Source organism: Cygnus atratus, chromosome Z (assembly GCF_013377495.2).
Source record: "Cygnus atratus isolate AKBS03 ecotype Queensland, Australia chromosome Z, CAtr_DNAZoo_HiC_assembly, whole genome shotgun sequence".
Lineage (NCBI taxonomy): Eukaryota > Metazoa > Chordata > Aves > Anseriformes > Anatidae > Cygnus > Cygnus atratus.
The window spans coordinates 23,210,044-23,233,728 of NC_066396.1; the positions used below are offsets into that span (position 1 = coordinate 23,210,044).

The following is a 23,685-nucleotide window of genomic DNA, read 5'->3' on the forward strand; positions in this document are numbered from 1 at the left end:
GGCTGAAAACTTAAAATACAGTGGAGATACTCAGACTATGCTTAATAGCATTAGTTCTTAACTGCATTACTGTTTCTCATTTGGCCAGTAGGTTACTGGTACAGTCTTTGTACTTTTTTAATTGATGCAGTATGTCCCTGAAGCATTGAACATTTATGGATTCGGTTGGCATAACCAAATTGGCATTAGATATGCCAATATACATGTTTTTAAAAATTTGTCTTCTTTCCCCTCATTTTCTGTGTTTATGAGTTTTATTCCCATAAAGGGATGTTTTTTTTGTGATCACTTACCCTGTCAATATTTGTAGCACTTCTTCTTTCATCTGGTCAAATTTATTTTCTTCTGCTTTCCAAAAACATCTTCCAGTGACTGACTGCTATGTTATCTTTTCAGAGAATATCTTTGACTATTAGTCATCAACTTAGATTCTTGCTGCTGTCTCTGAAGGAACCATTGTAATACACTGTCTACTTAAAAACAATGCTAGTTAAAGCCTTTTTATTCAGGTGTGGGAGCTGTTCACTGATCTATGTTTATTTTTTTTGAAAAAAATCAGTGGCTGTCATTTGTATGGTATCTCTTACCCAATGTAAGTCTTACTAAGTTCTTTCAGTTGCTAAATGCTATTGCAGATCCCATCATTTGGAAGGACTTCAGAAAATATATAGTGTTCTTCTTAAGAAGATGCTTACTGTTAATACATGGAATCATTCTGAAACTTTCCACCTTGTTTCATAGGATTCAAGGTTTCCTAATGTTAACAGTTCATAGAAGAATACTAGGTAAAATGAAACATGGCTAACTGCTGTTAACTTAGTTCAGTCTGTTATAAACCTTAACATTGCCGTAGTATCTGGTTCATCTATAGGAAAATACATATAGATTATTTACATTGCTTCCATATTGTACATAAAGCAATTGATTTCTTTTTATTATGTGTTTTATATATGTAGCCTGTTAGGCGTTCTTTTTAATCCAGTTAATTTGCATTTAAATTAACAATGCCTAGCTTTAAGTAGGCGTCTGGGTATGCCTTTTACACCACATTTAAGTACCCATGGAGCTGATGCACAGATATGTTTCTGCTTTGAAAGAGGCAGTCAGCAGTGCCTGTAACAAAAGCACGGAAGTTAACTGAGGGAATAAAAATGAGTTGTATAGAATGCAGAATATCGAAGTAGGCAAAATGTGGCCTTTTCTGGTTAAATCTGAGCTTAAGGGGCTTCTTAATTTTGTAGTTTATCTCCTGGTAAAGTATACAGTAGTTCCGGCTGATTTGTGACTCCAAGTTCATAATTTGCACTTTTTTTTAGTGTTTGGTATGAGAGGGGAGAAAGTTAACATGCAGAACATATAAGCTAAAAATGCACCTGAAATATTTAATAGCAGCCTTGTGTTCTTGGCCAAGAAATATTTGGTAGGTGACAAGGGAGAATTGTGAACAGAGTGTTTCCAGAGTCATAGTAACTGCCTTGCAGAACTTGCAAATGCAGAAGCAGCAATTTTTGTTCATGAAAATACTTGTGAAGAGATGGCTTTAGAATTAATTGCTGTGGGTACATACAAAAACAAAAAGACACCTGTTAAACATCTGGCTGCATCTGGATGACTAGAAAAAATATGAAAAACTCGTCTGGCAGGCAGAACATCAGAGTTTAGTTTAAGGCAATAGTAATACCTGTATCTTTGGCAGCTAGTGCAGAAAGGCGAAGTAAGTGGTAACTGAGACTTATGTTGCCAGTGAAGAAGGTATTGATACAAATCGCTTTTCATAAGAAGAGCAAATACTGAATTGCATCTTGGACATGTTGAGTCAGACTAGAACTGCAAAGAAAGAGGTGGCCCAAACATGAACTCGCTTGGTTATCTCGAAGGCAGAACAATTTTATAGTTACACCTGTTATGCAAGAAATCAGGTCTGAGTGAGGTTACCTTAATGTTCAGAGAAAGAGCAGAGAACTGGTTAGTAGTCTTGAGCTGGAAATTTAAAGTCAGAAGAAACTCTTAAAATTCAACTGTAGTGTTAATGGAAAACTTTTGGAGGCAGAGGCTTTACAGTGCTTGGAACCAAGAAACATTGTAAGTTAGCATAAGAGCAAAAGGGCACCTTTGACAGAGAAACAAAATTACAGCAGGAGAGAGGCATTTGATGTGGAACACCTACACTGGGCATTTGAGGTGATTGATCTTTTTCCACACAGTAACCCTTGGTAATGCGTTATGTGAATCTGAAGAACAGAGTGTTGGTAAAGTTGGAAGCAATCAACTAAAAAGCATAACCACCCATTGCCTTGCTTAGAAGATATTTAGACTGGATTAATACAATGACTTGATATATTAATCTTATAAATGAGTCAAGATGAGCTTGTAAAAGGCACAGTGCAAGCCCTTCCCCTGACAGATCAAAACAATCCTATACTTACGTTTCTCGCCCTGCCTTTTTCCCTTGTTCTCACATACCGATGAAAGATCTGCCACCTTCCAACGTGTCTTCAGCAAAAAGATAATAATTGCTTACTTAAGAAAAGTCTTCATGTTCTTCCCTCACAACATCCCTCTTGTCAGTAGTTTTGATAAGAAGGTGCATTGTGTGCCATGGCTGTTTTTTATTCCCTCCTACTATTATAAATGCTGCGTTAAAGTTAGTGTTAACCTGTTATTAATTCAGTGTATTAGTTGTGTATTAAATAATACACATTACCAGAAAGCCTTCAGATGCTTATGGCCAATGATGGATGAGTAGACCAACAGGGTAAAAAACCTTCTATGATTTTTTCCATATTCAAGATTTTTCCTTCTGAAGAATGCACTACTAAAATTTTTCCTGAAAAAATAAGTTTCTTTTTCAGCCTATTTTGCTGACAGCTGAAAACTCTCTTATCTAAGACTTCTGAATATTTGAGAACCTTGCAATTGTTGTTTGAAGATGAAGCAAACTGAGCTGTACCTGTATTGACAACACTAGCTACATCTTTATGAAGCAGCTTATAAATGTGTCAGCTCTTTATTGATTTTCTTAAAAATGAACTCAGCAATAAGTTAATGGCATCTTTACTTCTTCTCATATAAGGGAGGACATGTTCAATATTTGAGTTTTCTCTAATTTGCTGTCAATATTTACAAGAAACTAGATGAAGTTAGGTGTTGTTTTTTTTTTTTTTTTTTTAAGATAACTCTGTCATGTAAACCTTTTTATTTAATTCTGTTACTTGAACAATTTCTCTAGTTAGTGGGCTGAAGACTTCGACCCAGAAAAAAAGCGTAATGTCCTTTATTCATTCTATGGTCTTTTAATAAGGCTGGTTATCTGCACTCTGGTGCACTGACTGAACTTGACCAGACTGAAATGTCTAATAGATGTGTAGAACCAGAGTAAGAATCATAATTACTGAAATGATCAAAAAGCATCTGTTGCTATGAAACTATGTTATTAATGGTAAAATGCACAGAGTATGGAATTTGAACTGATAACGATAGCTGCAATTAAATTTGGTATGGGAGTCTTACTGCATCATCACAGCAATTTGGCACAGACTTGCACAGATCTCTTAAACCTGAGACAAGGCTTATTATGTTTTCAGACCACGTTTTTTGACATAAAGGGCCTCAAGAGCAAGAGTGTGTGGTCCATTTAGTCTCCTTTGTGTGACTGGTGTGGAATGAAATAGCCCTAAAAACAGCAAAACTGGGACTTCCCGGGGAGGATTCCATGCAGGGCAAAGGCAGAACATCATGGTGTCATCCTCTGGGACAGAGATGGTCCCTGAGAACCATACAGAGTGGTACTGAAGGATCTTTTATTTTATTTTTTTAATACTCCAGTGTCTTTTCTGATAAGTAGGTGACCTGAAGATCTTGACACAGGTATGTTTTTCCCTCCAGCAGTCCGTAGGCCTGTGTTGGATGCTGTGCAGTAGGACTACCACAACTGGTCTTCTGCTTATGGCTTACTGAGCCCCTCAGAAAGGAAGCAGCGTAATGCTAGAGAACTTCAGGGAGCTACAGGTCATTTCTAGTGTAACTGAGATATGAGCCTTAGAGTTGCAAGGATGAAGAGCTGAGTGATTTTTGGTATCATTCGGTGCTTCCTTGTTTTCAGTGGTTGTTGACTAAAGCAGCTGGGAGAAACTGAGTAAAAATTGCCTATTTAGCTTATAAAAGATACTGGTGTGTTTTGTCTATCTAGTAATGAGTGGTTATTCATTATTATCTCACCTATATAATTCTGTATCTTCTATATTTGTTATTATCTTACCTATATAATTCTATATATTCTATATAAGTCATCTATAATTTATAGACTGGCCCTTTTTAGAGCATGTTTAAATTTTTTCCACGTGCTCTGAATAGACTCTGTTGTGGAGTTCTGCTGTACTATCAGAATGAAAGCATAATGCTGGCGAGTCCGGTTTGGATTAAGAAAGTCTTTACAAACACAGCTGATAAAGACTTTTCCACAGCTTCAAAAAGTTAAGACAGGTGAGTTTTAAATGATGCACAATCATGTGGGAGCTGAAAAAATTAAATCTGATCTGAGACAGAAAAGCAGGCTTAAGTGTACTATGATTTTTTTTTCTTGGAGTAACTCATGGGGGGAGGAAGTGACCTGGCATTTTAACATCAGCACTGTGATGTATAGGAAAAATGAGGCTATATCATCAAGGAAAGATGGTGTTGTTTTTTATATTTATTTATATATATACACACCCAGAGTATTTTATGTATTTTATATATAAATGTATACTGTCAGGGTATTTTAAAATCCATGCATACAAAATCTTTATTTGCATTGTTTTGTAAATCTTCCTGCATGAATTACACACCCGAGATTTTGTTTCACTTTTTTTACTTAGTACTAAGAGATCTTGGCACTTCTTAACAGTTTTACTTAAGGGTAGTTTCAGTAAATTACTGAAGCTGTATTCAGTGATCAAGAGTAATCCTGGAGGATGGCATGCATGGGAATGGGCTGAGAGATTAATGTGACTTTAAGTGTCCACAGAAGGCATTGTCTGTCATGTGCTGTTATAATGATAAACTATAACCAAACCCCTATAATTTTTCCTAAAAAAAAAAAAAAAAGCCTAAAAAAAAAAAACACAGGAAAAAAGAACAAAAACAAAAACAAAACAAACCATGAATCATAAGAAACAAAACAAATCTGCAACAAGTGTTGCAACTGTTAAATTAGCTGCAAACCCAAGTATAATTCTCGCTCATTACATTTTGGCATTTTTTCCATGGTCATTGGCCATTACTGAGTGACAAAGCCGAGAATTTACAAGTAAAGTTTTATGTTAGAAATGGAACACAATGGCATTGTAAATATTAAAGAAAAAAACCATACAAAGGGAAGTACGTGGGTTCTGAAGTGCAGTTACATTTTGTTCGTGATGAATGTGACATTTTCAATTTAGGGGAATTACACAGCTTCATAATGCAATATTGTATGCAGGTGTAACTGTTCTTTTGTATATAAGCACGTTATGCTAAAAGATGTTGTTTTAAATTGCAAATTCTGAACAGTTGCTGGAACTTCCTAGGAAGTGCCAGAATTTGTTACCAAGGCCTTTAATTCTGCTCTCTTATGCCTGTGCGGTATGATCTCTAATTACATTGTTTCACACTATTTTTTCCTGGCTCATTCAGTTAACAGGATGGGCGGTGCTCAGGAATTGAGCGGCTACTTGATATTTTAATCCTTATCATTCAGTTAGCAGCCCCTGCCTTATTTACTGCACACCATTTAAGTCTCCAAAGAATACATAATTATTCATTCCCTTACGGCCTTTTCTAAGGTGCCTGACTGAGCTATTTTTATCCCTTCAATTGTATTTCATGTACATTTTCTGGTCAATGCCTATAACTTCATTTTATATACTAAGTGAAATGAATATGTGTGTATGCATATACAGCATGCACATGCGTACATATATACACACACACACTTTTTAAAGATAATTTTGAGATCATTTCCTTTAATAACTTTTAGAATAGAAATGGAGTATCTGTTATGTGCTTTAAAACAGTCTTTTGTTAGGATATTAAAAATAGACATAAAATAATGCAAATGAGTGACTGAAGACATCCATTCACATAACTCAAATTATCTTCATATGTTACCTTGTCTTTTGAGATGGTCTTCAACTTTAAATGTATGTGCACATCCTGTAGGTCAGACAAGTTCTACCTTTGTTTAAAGGCAGGCTGCACTCCTTGCTAAACAGGATTGCAAAGATGACTTCACTCATGTAGCATTTAGAATATAAGTTCAAGTGAGGAATGGGGGAAGAAGTGAGGGTGGCTAGACGTTATAACAGGTTGCCCAGATTGGTTTGGAGACTCTGTCTTCGTAGACTTTCAGAACACAACAGGACACAGTCCTGAGCAACCAGCTCTACTTGGCCCTTCTTGGAGCAGGGTTTTGGACTGAAGGATCTCTAGATGTCCCTTCTAGGCTCAATTATTCTGTTATTTATTTGTACTTATACAATACGAGGCGATCTACTTGTGGTAAACTCATATCATGCTTATTCCTGGTAGGCAAAACTTCATGGATCTTGTGTTGTTTTTTTTTTTTTTTCACAATAAATGGTAGTAAGATGTTTATCAGCAGTTCTGATTTAGTTAGCAGACTCTCCCATCAGTCCCATAAATAGTAGTTTAACTGTTCTCAGCAAAAGTTTTAGAAACATCTGTCTAACAGTGGTTCTGTTGTTATGCTAGTACTTTGCAGTGAATTTTAATGATTAATGATCGATCAAACTGTTGTGGATTTAATCCTTTTTTTTAGTAAAAAACAAAACAAACAAACAAAAAACACCTAAAACCACACAGAGGAGAATCATTGGTGTTAGTGGTCACTTATTTAGGTCTTGATCCTGTTGCTAACATCTTTTGCAAACAACGAATGCTGGAAAGAGTTTAGCATTTCTTTGTCACTGATTCTTGGGAGTTTTAATGCTGTCACCAATGTATCATGCTCTGAATAAATAAATGTTACAGAAAAATCTTACCATTCAAAATAGGCTAACTGTTGCTATAAAAAGACCTAGACTTTTCCTCTTGCTAATGTTAATACTTCAAATAAGAATAGAAGGCTATAAGTGAAAGACACATGTAAAATCTGTATTTTTTTTATTACAGTCAAAATATACATCTGTTTATCTGCTGCTGGTAGGATGGGAGGAATAGAGTACTTGTCTAAAAAAAAGTCACATCCAATTAAAGGAGATTTTGTTCTTAATGTAAATTCTTTTCTTTTGCAGAAGGAGTTGAGCCTTCCAAGAAGAGGAAGTTTGTAAGTACCTGAAGTTTCTTCTGTTGTGCTCACAGTACAGTATGTAGTTTTGACTGTTCTCGAGTAGGCTATTCTTCTTTTCAGGGGAGCTAAAACAAAGGTTAAATATGGCAGTTGATTTGCCTTAAGATGTGTACAGAGAAATTTAGATGGTGAATGAAAACCTATGCTTGTGCAGTAACCTTTTTTATGCAGATCTGCCTTTCCTAGAGGAGCTATTGTGAGATATTTCTAAATTGCCTATAAGTTCTTATGTTGAAGCTTTCCTTTTGTATTGAAGATTTCTCTACTTAAAATCAAGGAAGAAATCTGTTTTCTTTGTGAATGATGTAAATGAAACTTGACATGCAAGTATAACTATTTCTGTATGAAATTCTGTCATCAGACTTGTGGATAAAGTGGTAGGAACAAAAGAATAGATGAGTGCTATTAAATGTATAGGGTTGTTGAGCTAGCATTTTGATTAGTGGAGGTGAAAATTGTTTATTCTTGTATGTGTTGCTACTGAATTAGATACCATGGTTTAGTTGTTCTTTGTATGGGCTCTTGTACCTTGGCTTCTTTCCCTGGTGTTTTTGACCTGTTTTTATATATATATATATATATATATATGTATTTATTCATTTTTGTTTATTCCTTGTGTAGTAGTAATTCATTAAGAAAACATTGAGATAAGTATCTACGAAAATATCTTATGAAACAATCTGTTTGGTTACTACTTTCTCTTCAAAAAATAATTTAGGAATATAGGGCTACCACTGTACTCAAGTAAGGTTGTATTAATGTGACAACATGTTACAAATAAAACCCAGAGCCCTTGTACAAAGGCTGGCTATGGTTTTATTTTTATATATTTGTTTTCAACTTGATAGTGCTATGTAGGTTTTGTTGCTGGTTTAGTTAGATATGTGAATAACTGAAACTGTTATTGCTGGGAAGGTACAGGTTGTAAGACATCTGCTGACTTGCGCAAGACTTCCTTGGTTTGGGTTCTGACAGAAGTAAAGTCTTACACCAAATAGTAAGCAAACCCATTATTTAAGAAATGCCACTAAATTATGAAAACTAATTCTATGTCAAGTATTTGATATTGCAGTGGCACAGATAAAAACTGTTTAAGAAAACAATCTCTGGTGCCTTTTGGAAGCTTCATAATTAACCCAAAACTGTTGTGTGAGCAAAAGACTGCCCATATAGAAGTTAATGGGTAAACTCGTGTTGATATCAGCCAGAGCAGAAAGTGGCTTCACAGGCTTTTTTTTTTTTTTTAAACTATAGCCCTGATCTTGATTACTCTTGCTATGTTTGACATTGAATATTGTTAAATGCTTTTCTTCAGGTTTGAAAAATGTCTGCAAAGCAATTACCTCAATTGTGTTCATATACATATTTTTTATAGCAGATCATTGAAATGTAGGTGCAGATTCTGTAATGTTGCTGAGATCTTAATAAAGTGTCATAAAGGAATAGCTGCTTATCAGCATAATCATATCTGGCTATTAAGGTGGTTAGGATTCTGCAGATGGTATTGTAAAATACCTTTATTACTGCTTTCTTAGTTAAAAGGCTCATAGTACTGAACTTAGCAAGGGCTATAGTACCAGTAGTTGTGTTTGGGGGTCTTGTTGGTTGTTCTATTTGCATATTATGTGCATATTGACATGAAGACTGAATTTCACAGTGTGAGAGGTCCTATGTTTTTATTGCCATAAACATCGAGAGGTCCTGAATGGCTCTGTTTAGATGTCGTTTTGTCTGCTGGATCTTTGCAGCCAATGGTGTGTCAAGGACACAGCTGTAGGGTAAGGCAGGGACAGCTGGCTCAGATGGGACCAAGGAGAGAAACATGGAAAACAAGATTTGGGTTGATGAATGATTCGGCTCTTTTTTTTTTTTCTGAAGTCATTTCTTACTCTTATGATACAGTCTGGGTGGTGGGGAAAGGAGGGATGATGCGTGGGGAAAGGTATCTTGCTTATTGTTCACCAAGTGTATATGTGAAAGAACTAGTTACAGAATACTTTTTCTTTTAGGTATGTTGTATTAATTTTATACTTTATTTGGGCTGGCTACCATATAGATTATACAGAGTTGTTTTCCGTATGTATGCAGATAATTTTTAAATGTTTTTTTTCTATGGCAAATATAAAGGGGTCTGCTGTTTCCAGGTCAAGGGAGCAAGTGTGGTATAATGTGTCAATATGGAAGGGCAGGTATTTGTGAGGAAGCATAGGTTGTAAATATATGACTGATACAGAGCACCAGCCTTTCCCTACATATTCTGCTGAACCAACAAGAGCTCTTTGGCGTCTTTAGCTATGTACGCAACTTGATGCCAGAAGTGGTGCTCATGTTTCCTTTATTAAGTTGATCAGATATGCAGTGAAAAAGGGCAATGCTAACACCCTGCCAGCAAAACAGTAAGCAGAGGGGTCTATTTGTGCAGTAGCAATTAGCTCTGGGTTGGTTAGCTGTGGCATTCGTGCCAACAGGATGTGTTTGCTACCTGCTGCCAGTTGGCAGTGCTTTTCCACTCATTGAGCCTCACCTGCTGTTCATCTGCCAGGGTATCCTGGTTGTGCTTCTGGGCACGTATGTTCTTGCCATGTTTGGAGGTACTCCACCTTGCAGCTGACCTGTTGAGCTAACTCTGTGGTTGTTGATCTACAAACCCAACTGGCTTCGCTTACAAACGAAAAAAACCCATGCCCTCTGTTTTCACTGACCTGTTTATCTATGTAACCATCGTGCAGCCCAATATAGACTTCTCTGGGAATCCTGTTACTTGATACGCAAGATTTAGCTGATATAAGGGCAGAGTAGTATGAAACTCTATTGTCTGATTTTGAAATGGAAGACTACAGTCTAAGGGCATGGGGGTGCCAGAAGTCAGGGAAGAATCTAGAGAGGCTGGAGGAGGAGGAGGCATGGAATGCAATGTGTCTTAGGTGAACTCTTGGAGAGGATTGAGGACAGAAAGTGCAGAAAGCTTGCGGAGGAAGAGAGGGCTTAACATCTCTGCTTTTCCCTCATGTTGTCACTATTTCAATTATCTTGCTGTGGGGCAATTCAATTATAGACTGCAGCTGTGTGGCCTCATTTTGGAGGTCATGAAATAAGTTGAAATTTGTTGGACTTGTACAACTAAACCCAATCCCAATTTTACATATACAGCAACTCCCAAAGAAAGACTTGGAGACAAAAGATCTTGAAAAGGTCGAAGTTCACTTTGTCTCAGTTTATGCCAATGATGCTAATTGTTGCTGATTCAGAAAGAAGCAATATTCTGTCAGATCACGCCCTGGCTGTGCTGGTACAACTGCTTGTGTTTACACAAGCAGAACTGATCCAGGTTGCAATTAGCTTCATGGAAGTTCTTTGGGGTGTTTGTGCAGCTGCACAAATGCCTTTCTGACAGCAGGGTATGGTGGCATGGAGGTACAGTGAGTGTCAGGGAGCTTTCTGTAGGGCTGTCTCTATCAGTAAAGCTGTGTGGTTGTTATTACCTCACTTATCAGAAAATTATGTAAAATGTATTTCTGCACACTGCTGCTGCAGGGATGGACTGTTTATATGCTGCTATGATATTTTTTATTAATTTGTTTTCACCACATATTTCTGAATATCAAGGAAAATACTTGTGCTTAAGGTTAAGCCAGACCCAGAAATAGAAGTTTGTGTTGCTAACATCAGTGTATGAAGCATGCAGGTCCTCTGATGAACCACAGAATTTTTGCATCTATAAATCACTATTGTTTATACATTCGAAGAGCAGATAGCAAGAGTATAGAGCCAGAGAAGGTGTTTAACCTGTGTTAAATAGGTGAGTCTCAGTCACTGAAATTAAGATGTCAGCATGCCCTTAACCTCTTTTGTTTCTTTTCCTGAGGCAAAGTGAACAGCAAAATGAGAGCTGCAGAGGGACAGGGCAGGAACTCAAAGGTTGTGGCACAATAGTTACCCTTCATTTTAAGTCGGTGTGTTCTGGTTTAAAATGTCCTACTCCTAAAAATGAATTAACAACAAGCTTCAAAAAAAGTCATATTTAAATAGAACTAAGTGGGTAGGTAGAGGAGGTTCATTGTTTCTTTTGAGCTTCAGTGGTTCACTTGCCATAGCTGTAAAATACATGGCTTTTCCAGACTAAACTGGTTCTTGTTTCTTTTTCTTTTGTTTAATCTGTCAGAGATATTTCAGTTTAATTCAAAGCTAGGTAACTTTAATGTATTTTTTGGCTGCATATGTCCTTCTCTTGAAACTTCTGAAAATAAATTCAGTAATTATAAAATGTGGAGTCTCATTCAGTTGCAGCAATTATATAATCTACTTGCACCTGTGAAAATGTCAAAGTTGGTCACAGAATGTTCATGAAACTCATTTATGCATTACAGTGAAGCAGCTGATATCCTTGGATAACAGCAAAAAAAAAAGTGTGACTAGCCAAGAATTCAAGAAAAACAGTAGCTAAAACCACTGCTAGCTAAAGGGCTTAATCAAACAAGTTTCGGGAAGGTTAATAACTTAAGACAGTTTTTATTAATGACAAATATGGACTGTCAGTTAACCTCAGGGAAAAAGGGGGAATCAGTGATTGAGTGGAATAGTAAAGATAATGCTAACCTCACTTAAAAATAAAAAATAAAAAAATAGAATCTGTAAGTATATACGTGACCTGTGATAATGAAAAATGTTTGAACTGAATGCCAAAGCACCCAAAGGAAAGCTCAGAAGTTAAATACATTGATTGTACGATCCTAACTCTCTACCAACAGCTGTCTTGGAGTTTTTATCTCCCTAATTGCATAGGCTTCTTTGTGGCTTGAAGGGCACAACTGTCAAAAAACTGTCAAGCAAACAAAAGACCCAAGCACTCCAGAACATGTAAGAGAGATTGCCTCTTCCTTTGTGTTGTGTGTATATGTCTCAGGACATGTGCATTTATGGTTGCAGTTTTTCATTTTTTTTCATCAGATATATTTTTCCAGAAGGGAACTGTTGTGCTGAAAGTGCTCGTGTCAAGGTACCTCATTTACAAAGTGCAGAAGTTCAGGTATGATTCATTGTAGCTGAGGATCAAAACTTCACTAAAGGATTTGTAAATATTGGATGATTAGTCTTGGATATTGTTATCTAGATAATTTTAGGCAGATCATTAAAGAATAATAATAAATTTTGAAGAAATGAAATATTTTCCATGTTAATTATAAAAACTAGTCCAAATGCAGTCCTGAGATGTAAAAGATACTAACATTTTGTATTTTAATTAAAATAAAAACTCTGTTTCTCTGTTTATGAATGTTTTGGGACTTGTTTCGTGTTTGTTTGTTTTTTCTGAAAGTGCATAGCCTCTGCAATCTGGTGCTCATTGGGAGAAACTGAGTGTCTTAAATTAAAACAGTTTGCAATATCCCATGAATGTTATTACAGGAGACAAACACAGTTGTGCCTAAATCTGAGCAATGAGTTCTTTGTGCTGCAAAATGGTGTAGAACCAGAAATCTGCATTGCAGCTCTCTTCTGTAGATAGTTTGCTGGTGCTGTTTATATTTATATTGAGATGAAGTAAACAAGTTGGCCAGAGGTGAGTGCTTTGGTAAGCAGCGTTGTTACACTGAAGGTACAGAGATTTAGGTCCATTTGTTCTCTAGAGTGCCTGCCTCTGTAGCTGTGACTTACGTATCTTCTGTAAGCAGGAGTTCCTACTGCAAAGTGTACTGTATGCTGATAGAAGACTCCATCTGATGGCCACTTAAGGAAACGTGTCTGAACAACACAGTGTGTTGTCCCCAGGGAAGTCCTAGCTGCTTGTCTCAGTGGTTTATTGACCTTTGGCAGGAAGTGGAAGGGACAAATAGAGTAAGCAAGAGGGCTTGTGAGACAGGACTGACAGGAGCTAGCCCTTTTTTGTCTCCGGATAGCTTCGATGGCACTGTTTATACAAGTGTTGCAGCTTATGCTTAGTTATGAATCCATGTATTCATAGAGTCCTACTGCAAATGCATCTAATGGTTGTATCACTCTTTGTATTAGTTGTAGAGTTGTAGAGAGATCTGTTGATCTAAATTATATCCAAAAAAGTCATTTTCTGGCATTCCTTTAGTTACATCCATGTTTGGACTTTTGCAAGCATAGTAGCAAAGAAAAGTGATTTTTTTTTTATATCACAGTCAATAATAACTGTTTGATATCAGCAAATAACAATGATATTAAACTGAATGTCAGAAGCAGAGAGCTTTTTTTTTGGAGGGATTGGAAGCTGTGGAGTAGACTTGAGATGATGTTCTTATACTTTGGGAGTCCTGAAATTAGAACCTTCCCACCCCCACCCATTTCATCTTCACTTCCATTTTATCTACTCATTTTCTTCAGCATCATCTGCATTTAAAGTGAACTGAAATGCTGCTTTGGACTTTCAAATGATTATGTTGCTATTACTCATCTTGTACCTTTGTAATAAACATCGGTGTTAATCATAAAAAGAGAACTTGTTACTTTTCCTCTTAAAGTAGTTTGATTACTATTACCTTAAATTTGGAAATCAGAGCACATTATTTATTGTTGCCAGGTAATGGATCTCTCAATTCTAATATGTATATCTTTTGCAGAAGTTGATACTCTCAGTATCCCATGTTGGATTCTTAAAGATAATGTGGTAGTGTTAACTGCTGTTAGTACTCTTTCTATATGTTTGTGCTCAGTTAACTTGTATACTGCCAGCAGGTAGAAAACTATACTCAGTATACTGGGTGGTGCTCAGTAAGGACACCTTAATCTTTCTGACAAACTCAGTACTCATTCAAGAGATCTTTTTCCAGCAAGCCTAATATGTTTTGCTCACATGTGACCAAAACAGTAAAGAATTTTATCTGCCTCTCATAGATCAGTGTTGCTGTTGCTATTAGCACCTTTTGTCACAGCAACACACTGGGAAAATATTGTCTTCTAAATGCTTCTAAGTTGCTTTTCATGATGGTGGCTTCCTAAGTGCTGTGTACACTCTTAACTTTCTAGATTCTTCATGTTTCATAGATATTAATATTCATTTACCAATTAAAATGCATTTTTTAAAAGAGCACAGATTACCAAGAGATCCAGAGATCCAGATCACTTTGTATGTGATGTTTTCGTCCTCAGTATTTACCATTTCTTCAATGTTTGACCTTTGAAACTTTTAGCAGTGACTTTTTAAATGTCATTTCCAAGTCACTGACGAAAACGTTGAATAGCAACAACCAAACTAAAGTTCTATAAACTCGCAAAAGAATCTCACTTGTACAAAGGAAATTCCCCCACTTGCATATATTTTTTTTGGAGGTCTGTTAATGAACTCTAAATCCACTTAATGTATTAATTAATAATGTATTGATAATTATCCACTTATTGCTAACATGCTGAGTTTTCAATTAAAATTTTGAACAATGAATTCACATACTTTACAAAATCTTGCATCAGGCCAGGATCACTTGGGTATGACATGGAGAACGAGGACCACCAGCAGAGTCGTCCACCACATCTCTTCAGTTTCTTGTGACTGAGGATGAAAAACTGGTTTTTGGACATGTTTTTTGTATCCTTTGAGCCAATAGTTATTGTAGTATGATCCTTTTCCCTCACAATCTTGCTTACTTCAGCCCCCATAAATTTTATGCAAGTCTGCTGCCCATTGTTTGCATTTCCTCATTTTATAATTGTGTTGGGCTTACGGGAAGAGTAATGGCATGTGCAACGTGCTGTAGCCTTGTTGCCATTTTCCTGTTGTCAGTGCAGGGTCTTCTGCAGACGAGTCCTTTGTGCTATGGAGAGCACAGGCATGGTTTTTATGTAAACAAAACAGCCCTTGGCATTTTATTGCTATTAGTTTTGTCCTTGGTTATCAGCAGAGGCCATTCTGTTTGATCTTGTTCAGCTATTTCTTTTGGCTTTTTCATGCACGCATTTGCATCCCTAGTTCATTTATAGCAATATTGCTATGAATCTTTGCATGTTGTCTCTTGACTCATATTTTATGATGTATGGGATTGCGTCTCTTTCCAATGCAAGGTTTGTATGCTGTTCGAGAACATTCTGAAGTTTTGTGAAACCTTGTTACTTGTAAACACGTGCTCATGTGTCTGTGTGCCTGCACACAACCTTTGTGAACAGATTAAAAAACAAGTGATGACATTTTAAAAGTGTGTTTTAAGGGTATTTTTAAGTTATTCTGTGTTGCATTAGTAGGCCATATGTTCATACAACATTGTCCACTGTATTTTTAACCACATAGATAATGTTTGCAAGGCTTGGAACTTCATAAAATGTGTTGAAATTGTAGTTACCTGAGGGACTAATGTCCAGAAAATGAGGCGTTCAGATTTTAAACCTTAATTGTGTAACATAATATTTATCCACCCATTCTGTAAGTGTGTTTGAATCATGTAAATTACCACCTGACCCATTCTTCACCATGTACCATGGTTCTTCACAGAGCTCTGCATATGCTGTGCCTTGTTGGAATTGTGTTTCAGACACTTAGGCAAGGACAGGACTGTGTCAAGAATGAAAAATAAGCTTAAGTATTTCTTCATCAAATTTGTGAATGGGCTAAGCCACGGGGAAAAAGGGGGTTGGGGAAGGGGAGATGAGCCTCCAGGGTAAAAAACAATGTTACAGAATTTCAGGATGGGAAAATTGCATGGAATCTTGGAGGGACCAAAGGTCAAATACCTGGTTGCATCTATGCTTTACCTAATTCCAAGAATGCTTTTGCACTAGAATAGTTTATTTGAAATTTTAAAGAAATGCTATGCACACAAATAGGTATAGTGCATGGTGTTCAACCCAGATGTTTGGGGGACAGATCTCATGGCTAGTGGATTGCTGGTGATATGAAGATAGGTACTGAGGTTCTAAAACAGGTGAATGTCTACAAAGAAATAGCAGTAGGAAAGATCTCACAGAACCACGGAATAGTTTGGGTTGAAAGGGCCTTAAAGACCACCCAGTCCCACTCCCCTGCCATGGGCAGGAACACCTCCCACCAGACCAGGCTGCCCAAAGCCCCATCCAGCCTGGCCTTGAGCACTTCCAGGGATGGGGCACCCACAGCTTCTCTGGGCAGCCTGTGCCAGTGCCTCACCACCCTCTGAGTGAAGAATTTCCTCCTTATATGTAACTAAATATGTCCTCTTTTAGTTTAAAGGCATTACTCCTTGTCCCACTCCACTCCCTGACCAGGAATCCCTCCCCAGCTTTCCTGCAGGCCCCCTTTAGGCACAGGAGGGCTGCTGTAAGGTCTCCCCAGAGCCTTCTCTTCTCCAGGCTGAACAACCCCAGCTCTCTCAGCCTGTCCTCACAGGAGAGCTGTTCCACCACTCTGATCATCTTTGTGGCCCTCTTCTTGGCTTGCTCCAACAGTTCCATGTCCTTCTTGTGCTGGAGACCCCAGAGCTGAATGCAGGGCTCCAGGTGGGGTCTCCCAAGAGCAGAGCCGAGTTGGAGAATCATCTCCCTTGCCCTGCTGGTCATGCTGCTTTTGGTGCAGCCCAGGATATGGCTGGCTTTCTGGGCTGCAAGTGCACACTTAGTTCATTATTGAAATCTGAATACTGAATCTGACAAAATGAGGCAAAAAAGTCTGACGAAATAGACTAGCTAACCTATTGTTCTTTTTCTTCCCACATGACAATCTTCTACCCTGAGCAGCTTTTTCAGTTTACTGCTTTGTTCGCTGAACTGCTCTGCTTCTGCTGGTTCTGCTCTTGTACCCTGCATTATCTGTTGAACCAGCAGTTTGTGATGCTCACAGTGTTTGTGTACAAAGAAGCAGCAAGGCATGTAGCAAGCGCAGAAAGAAAATGCGCTTGGGAAGTTGGAAATTTTATAGTAGAAATATGAGCTGCAGAGGCAAGGAAGTAATAACCTATGAGAGCAGGTTGGGTCTCAGGGGTCGCTTAGTTTGTGAACACAATAGTTACATGACTGTATTCTGACTTCAGTAGCAAATGTGGTAGGCACATGAATAACAACTATTTCAGACTAATAATTGTTTCAAGTATTTTAAAATTAGCATTGGGTCCTCCCATTTGGTCTTTGAGCAAAAGTTGCATCATAAGTAAAATTATTTCTCATCAGTATTTGTTCTAGTAAAACTTTAAATTTGTATGGCATACACACAAAGAACAAATGCCCATGTAACCCTGTTTCATTCTGATGCCTGAGAGAGTATTTACCCAGTGAGAACTGGCAGAAGAACATCATGTGAGTAATCACTGCTAGTCAGTGCAGCTTGAATTTCAAATGGCAAATCTCAGGAATATCAGACATACTGAAAAAGCATCTTGCTCACCATTTGTTTTTTCCCAATGGCATTATTTTGCTAGTTAAGGAAAATTCAAAGTTTGTCAAAAGAATTATTTGTTACAAAAGACTTGTAATGTCCTTACGAATTGCGTGATCCTGTCTGCCTTGTGCAGTATTGATGAATTGATTTTTTTGGCACTGATGCTAGAAACATTTGAATAATCTCTTAATCTGCAGAAAAAGCTTTCTGAGGCTATGCAATTTCTAGCTTGCACACATTTAGCCTCTGGAGGATTGGGGTCATGGTAGGGCTCTGGAAAGATTACATGATTGTTTGATGAATCTGTGCTCTGCTTAAAGAATTCTAATTATATATATATATATATTTTGTTTGTTGTCTGTGTGTGGAGATTGAAGGTGAGGTGTAACCTACAAATAGATGATTGGTTTTATTTTTAGGAAAGATGCATTCAGCTTTCTGCACAATATTCTTGTTCTTCCGGTAGCAATAAAATCACCTTTATTCTAAATAACAATTCTCAGGTAAAAGAGGCAGTTACTGAACAGCAGGATCAGCATCTTCTGGTAGACATTCTGGCATTATAGATTTTCCCCTTGAAATTGTCAGTATTATTGTACTTCCATTATGTAAAGTGTAGGGTGACCTCCTAGAGATGTCAGGATCATGAAATCCAAGTAAGTCACCTCTGTTTCCTTGTAGAGAAGGAGGGAAGTCTTTTCTCCCCTCCTTGTTCCTGTCGAATGTGAATTCGAACGTTTTTATTACTGCTGGCATTCTCAACCAGCACTGTTGTTTATCATAAAGCATATTCATGTGTTCGTATCTGTTATCTGCTGGTTCTTTGTCGTTCTGCTGTGCTATCACAATGCTATGTACCTTGTTATAAAGCATTTGGGGAACTCCTGTTTATGCAGAATACTTCAATATTTTCTGAGGAACAGATGGAACTTCTCATTTGTTGGATTCCCCCAGACATCCAAGTCAAGATCTTCATCCTACTTGCTGCATAGCTTGGGATCAAATGTTAGAAAGATCCCCTGAAAAAGTAGTTGTGTAGATACTTTTGGGTATTAACCTCTTAGTTTGGTGTAGTGTACTTCTGATGCAAAAGCCCAATGATTTTCTCGTACTGTACAGTTCTGTTAACATGAGATTTCTTTTGGATGGAGCTGAATGGGAAGGTTCTCTTCTCTGCAAGGAGTTAATCTGATGTACTTCTACCACTAATGGAGAAGTGAGGTACCAGGTAATATGTGTACAGAGCTTGTGTACTCCACAAATGCTCTTGGACCACTGAGTTCATGTAACATCCTCAAATGCTTCCTTTGGTATGTAAAGAGCTGGATGTCATCTGTGCCTTCATAATGTCTGTAAGCCCACAATCCTTCTTTTCTCTCACCTTCCTCTTTCAGTAAACTTTTATCTCTTGTTTTATTTATACCTGCCTTACCTTTTATATCAGTCTCCCCATGATGGGCCCCTTGCTGAACCATTTGGCTCTTCATGATTTCCTGCCTTTCCAATTTTCTTTTTATAATTGTGCTTCCACCAGTCCTTTACTCTCCTAAAATACCAGTCCAAGGCCCTGATGACTGGGTTCTGCTCATTAAACTGTTCTATGAGAAGAGTAAAAGCTGTATCAGTGTCAGGATCAAGAGGCTGTTGCTGGGTATGAGAAGGACTGGCACTCAAATAAAATTCCAGAAGATGAATGCTTCCTTACGGCGGACCAGGGACAACAACTGGATCTCAGAGGAGCAGCAAAGCAGGCATGTTCTTACTGGCAGGGATCTTGAGCAGAGCATGAGATGCTAACAATTCCAATACATATTCCTCTGAAGGCTGCACGCTATAGGCCTGGGCAGGATCAGGTGAGCCAGCTGCAGGAGGAGTTGTAGGAGGTGGAATGTTGGTTTGATCTTGGGGAGGGATGTGTGTCAGTGGTCCACAGACAGACTTTCAGGATTTAAAGCAGCTGGGGTATGGTGTGACAGCAGGAGAGGGGGCACACTGTGATGACTGTCAGGGCCTCTATTGTCCATGGCTGGATGTGGTGCCCACCCTGTAGTTAGGTCACATTGGCTGTTTCTTCTTGTTAGCTAGTAGTTTGGGGAAATACTGCATAACATTTGTGGCCATGGCCATTTTGGCCTTTACCACTACCTCTGTTTCTGCCTAAAATGTCTGGATTCTGCTGATTTTTCTCCACCCTAACATTTGCCTCCCTCTCCCTATTGGGGTTATAGGTCACGTTTACTCTCTCGGGAAGTAAAATTTTCTTGGCTGAATGCAGTTCTGTTTTTCTGGAGGTATTCCTTCCATTTGTGTTTTCAAACTTTGCCTAAAGCTGAGTGCTGCATTGCAGGTGCATTGCTGGGATAGGGCAATGGAGATCTGGGGCAGGGATACTGAGCCAGGCTTGGGCTTGCAGAACTCGAACGTAGTTTTCACATGGTTACAGAGCGCTTTGTATATGGGAGAATGACTAGTAACTTCTGGGGCTAAGAAGAGGGGCAGGGAACATGAGGAGTACTTCGGGAGGGGTCAATGGCTCATTATGAGTCTTGAGGTTACACAAACTGAATAGGGTGTGCCTGGTAGGGGGCAGGTGGGTGACTTCTGTGGACAGGAGCAGGGTGGAGCTCATCTCACGCAGGTTTGGAGAAGGAAAATGTTTCTTTGGCAAGGTACCTTTCTGTTCTGCAAGTTCTAATCATCTACCTCTGCCTCTTTAGTCTTTAACAAGCCTTGGCACCTTGTGTTGTGGCAGCAGTTATCCTGGCATTAACATACTTTCCTGCCATCATGCAGTTTTCTACTCTGCCATCTCTTTAACAAAGCAGGAAGCAAACATATCATCCCTGTCCTTTCTCCCAAATGTTGTAGAGCTTTTTCTTTTCTGTTATTTTATTTTACTTTTTTTTTTTCCTTAGCAAGCCAGCCAAGCTTAGACCTGTAAGGTTTTTACTGAGTTATGTTGTGACAGTGCCTGTGAAAAGGTCAGAAAGAGTACCGGGGATAAGTAGATCCATAACATTGCAGTGCTTGCCTGAAAGGGGTAGCAGATCAAGTGTCATGGGGGAAGCAAGTGGGGGTCTAAATGGCTGGCACAGATCTTGGGAGCCTTGCACTTTGTGGCAAACAGCACACAATGAGTACAGGGCACAAGACAGTGTAATTGCTTATAATCATTTCTTCATGTCCCAGTTGGTTCACTCATGAATGTTTAGTGTGGTCATGCTCCTAGGCAGTGAAGGTAAAAACAGCAGTTGAGACAAATATGCTATCCCAAGTGCCCCTAATGTGGGACTAAACATGCAGCTGCCAAAGAAATGAGTTCTTGCTGTTTTGGCCTGACTGCAAAAGCTCACCTCTACCTTTGTAAAGGTTGTGTAGGGTACACAGGCATTGGGAATGCTTTTTTGTTTTGTTGAATGCTTTGTTACGTGGTACTGCTTTGCAGCCAGGCTGCCAGACACACATCCCACTTCACAGCATGTGATGAAAACGTGATTAAACCAGGCACATTTGACATCCATGTGTGGGTGTGGTCTTGGGACTGAAGTGAGAGGAGTGCACATGCTGAAAATCATCCTGCTTCTGAAGGAAGAAAGGTGTCAGTGATGCCTTTGAACCTGAGGTCAGAATTAACTACTTGTAAACCCTACCAAGGCAGTTCTTTAATCTGCTCTAACAACCTGGCAGTGCCTTTAGGTCAGCTGAATGGCGGCTGGTTCTGGGCTGTATGCAGCACTATAGCTGTCCGGGCACGGGCAGTGGGTTGGAATACAGCATACCACCAGTGGATGTCACGCAGTTCTCAAACCTACCGAAAACAGAGGCCTGGCGCATATCGTTGATGTCTCCAACAGTTCTCCAGTGGTAGAGAATGTGGATAAATGCATTGGAGACCTCAGTCATAAGTTTTGTCTATGGCACTCATGTTCTATGCTGTTCAGCCTCTGGTAGGAGTTATGGGATTATGGTTACCTTACGGTCCTGGTGAGCAACAAGCAAACAATGAGACAGTAGAGAGGACTGGCAGCGTTCTGAGCTGTGTTAAGAAGAGTATTGCCAGCAGGTCAAAGATGATGATCCTTCCCTGCTAGTCATCACTGATGAGGCCACATCTGGAGTCCTGTGTTTCCTAGTATGAGAAATATACTGACTTAATGGGCTGAGTCCCGCCAAGGGCCAGGAAGATGATTAAGGGACTGGGTAGACTAAGATCTGGGGCTGTTCAGCCTGGAAAAGAGAAAGCTCGGGGTTATGGGGTGAGGGATGGTCTTACAAATGTGTATAAATGCCGGTTGGGAGGCAGTGAAGACAAGGATGCTGAACCCTTCTCAGTGGTGCCAGTCGCCAGGGCAAGAGGCAGTGGGCACAAATTAAAAAATGGGAAATTCCATCTGAGCACAAACAAACTTTTTTCCTGGGGAAGGTGTGTGAAACACTGGAATAAGTTTCACACAGAGGCTGTGGATTCTCCTGGAGGATGCTCAGAACCCAACTGTACATGGTCCTGGGCACCCTCCTGTAACCTTCTTTGAGCTGAGGATTTGGACTGGATAGTATGAAGAGGTCCCTTCTAACCTCAGCCATTGTGTGGTTCTGAGTGTAGTGCTTCCTGATACAACAGGTCTTAGCTGCTGCAAGTCTTGTAGTCCAGAAAGTAAAGTGTTGTCAAATAGCATCTACTTAGGGCTGCTTTGAACTGTGTGCATTGTGAGGGCTTTTGGTCCAGGGGGCTGGCTCTGGTCTAAAGTAAAACTTCTGAAATGTATACAGTGTGAATGCAGAGCTCTTAGCATCAACTGCTTTGATCTGCTTGTTCTCTCCTACTACACCATGGTGTTTGAAAATGTGGGCATAGAACTCCAAAAATGTTAGTAATAGAAGTCTGCAGTAAAGCACATGCTTGTGCTTGCTGGTGATGGAAATTTTGTAGGAACTGGTGAGTATTGAAAACCCACACAGAAAATGATGCAAGCAAGATGGATGCCAATTAGTTTGCCAGAGTTCTGTGATAATTCTCACTGTAGCAGTTGTCATTTAGGTGTCTGTGTAGCTAGTGCAAAATTTAGTAGGCTTGGTTAACCAGTGAAAGATCATCTAGAGAGAATATGATTTGCCTTGGTTTTCTGCTTAATTTGAGAATGCAATCTTACTACTTTTTCCTTACAACTTTTTTTTGGAGGTCCTTAGTTGGAATAGGAGGCATTTTATTTACTTTAAAAAAAAATATGATAACGTGATATAAGAATAGAATGACTTGGGTTGGAAGGGACTTTAAAGACCATCTAATTCCAGTCCCCTGCCATGGGCAGGGACACCTCCCACCAGACCAGGTTGCCCAAAGCCCCATCCAGCCTGGCCTTGAGCACTTCCAGGGATGGGGCATCCACAGCTTCTCTGGGCAGCCTGCGCCAGTGCCTCACCACCTTTGAACGAAGAATTTCCTCCTAAAATAATATATAGGAACAAAATCTTTAAATGGTTTGTTTTCCAAACTGGCTCTTACAGCTTGTACTTTCATGAATGAGCCCAAAGTAGAGTCATAACCAGTGCATTATTGATTTTATATAGATAAGATATCATTTTAGGGAGTTGGCAGTAGTCTGAAACCAAAGATAAAAGAGGTTCATTCAGTCAGTGGGATCCTAAAGCTCATTGGCAAGAGAGGCAACTATCAGAGATCTGCATCCAACAAAAACTGTGAGTTTGCTATCTAGATTTGATTCACAAAATAACTCAAAATGGAGAGTCTGAGTAGAGAACTGGGATGCAAGAGGTAAACCTAAGCTAAGGTATTGCCTAGCTACTGAATCACTATCTTTACACAGCTGTTGGTTTTGAATCATGTCCAGGTATTGTCTGACTCATTCGTGACGGTGTAACACTGAAGCAATGTAATATTAGTGAAGTTAGGGAATTGTGCAAGAATGAGAGAAGGGGAAATAAGTTGCTACAGAGAAGAATAAAAAAGAAAATGGCTGAGGAAAGGCTATGAGGAAAACGCAGGTAAGAAGAAAGAAATTCCAGCAGGTATGTGCTTGAGAGAATCTGGAGCAGATATACTTTT

At 38.8% G+C, this 23,685-nt stretch overlaps 1 protein-coding gene across 4 annotated transcripts in view; it reads left to right on the forward strand.

Moving 5' to 3' along the window:
- The window catches only part of MAST4 (microtubule associated serine/threonine kinase family member 4), a 196,303-nt gene that overhangs the window by 33,452 nt on the left and 139,166 nt on the right, over positions 1–23,685 (forward strand). For 3 of the 4 annotated variants that reach the window (XM_050716231.1, XM_050716229.1, XM_050716230.1), the window contains one exon: positions 7,272–7,303. The exons of the other annotated variant lie outside the window; for it this stretch is intronic. In XM_050716231.1, the coding sequence (XP_050572188.1) occupies positions 7,272–7,303 (32 nt within the window). The remainder of the gene's footprint in view (positions 1–7,271; positions 7,304–23,685) is intronic. 4 annotated transcript variants of the gene reach the window in all.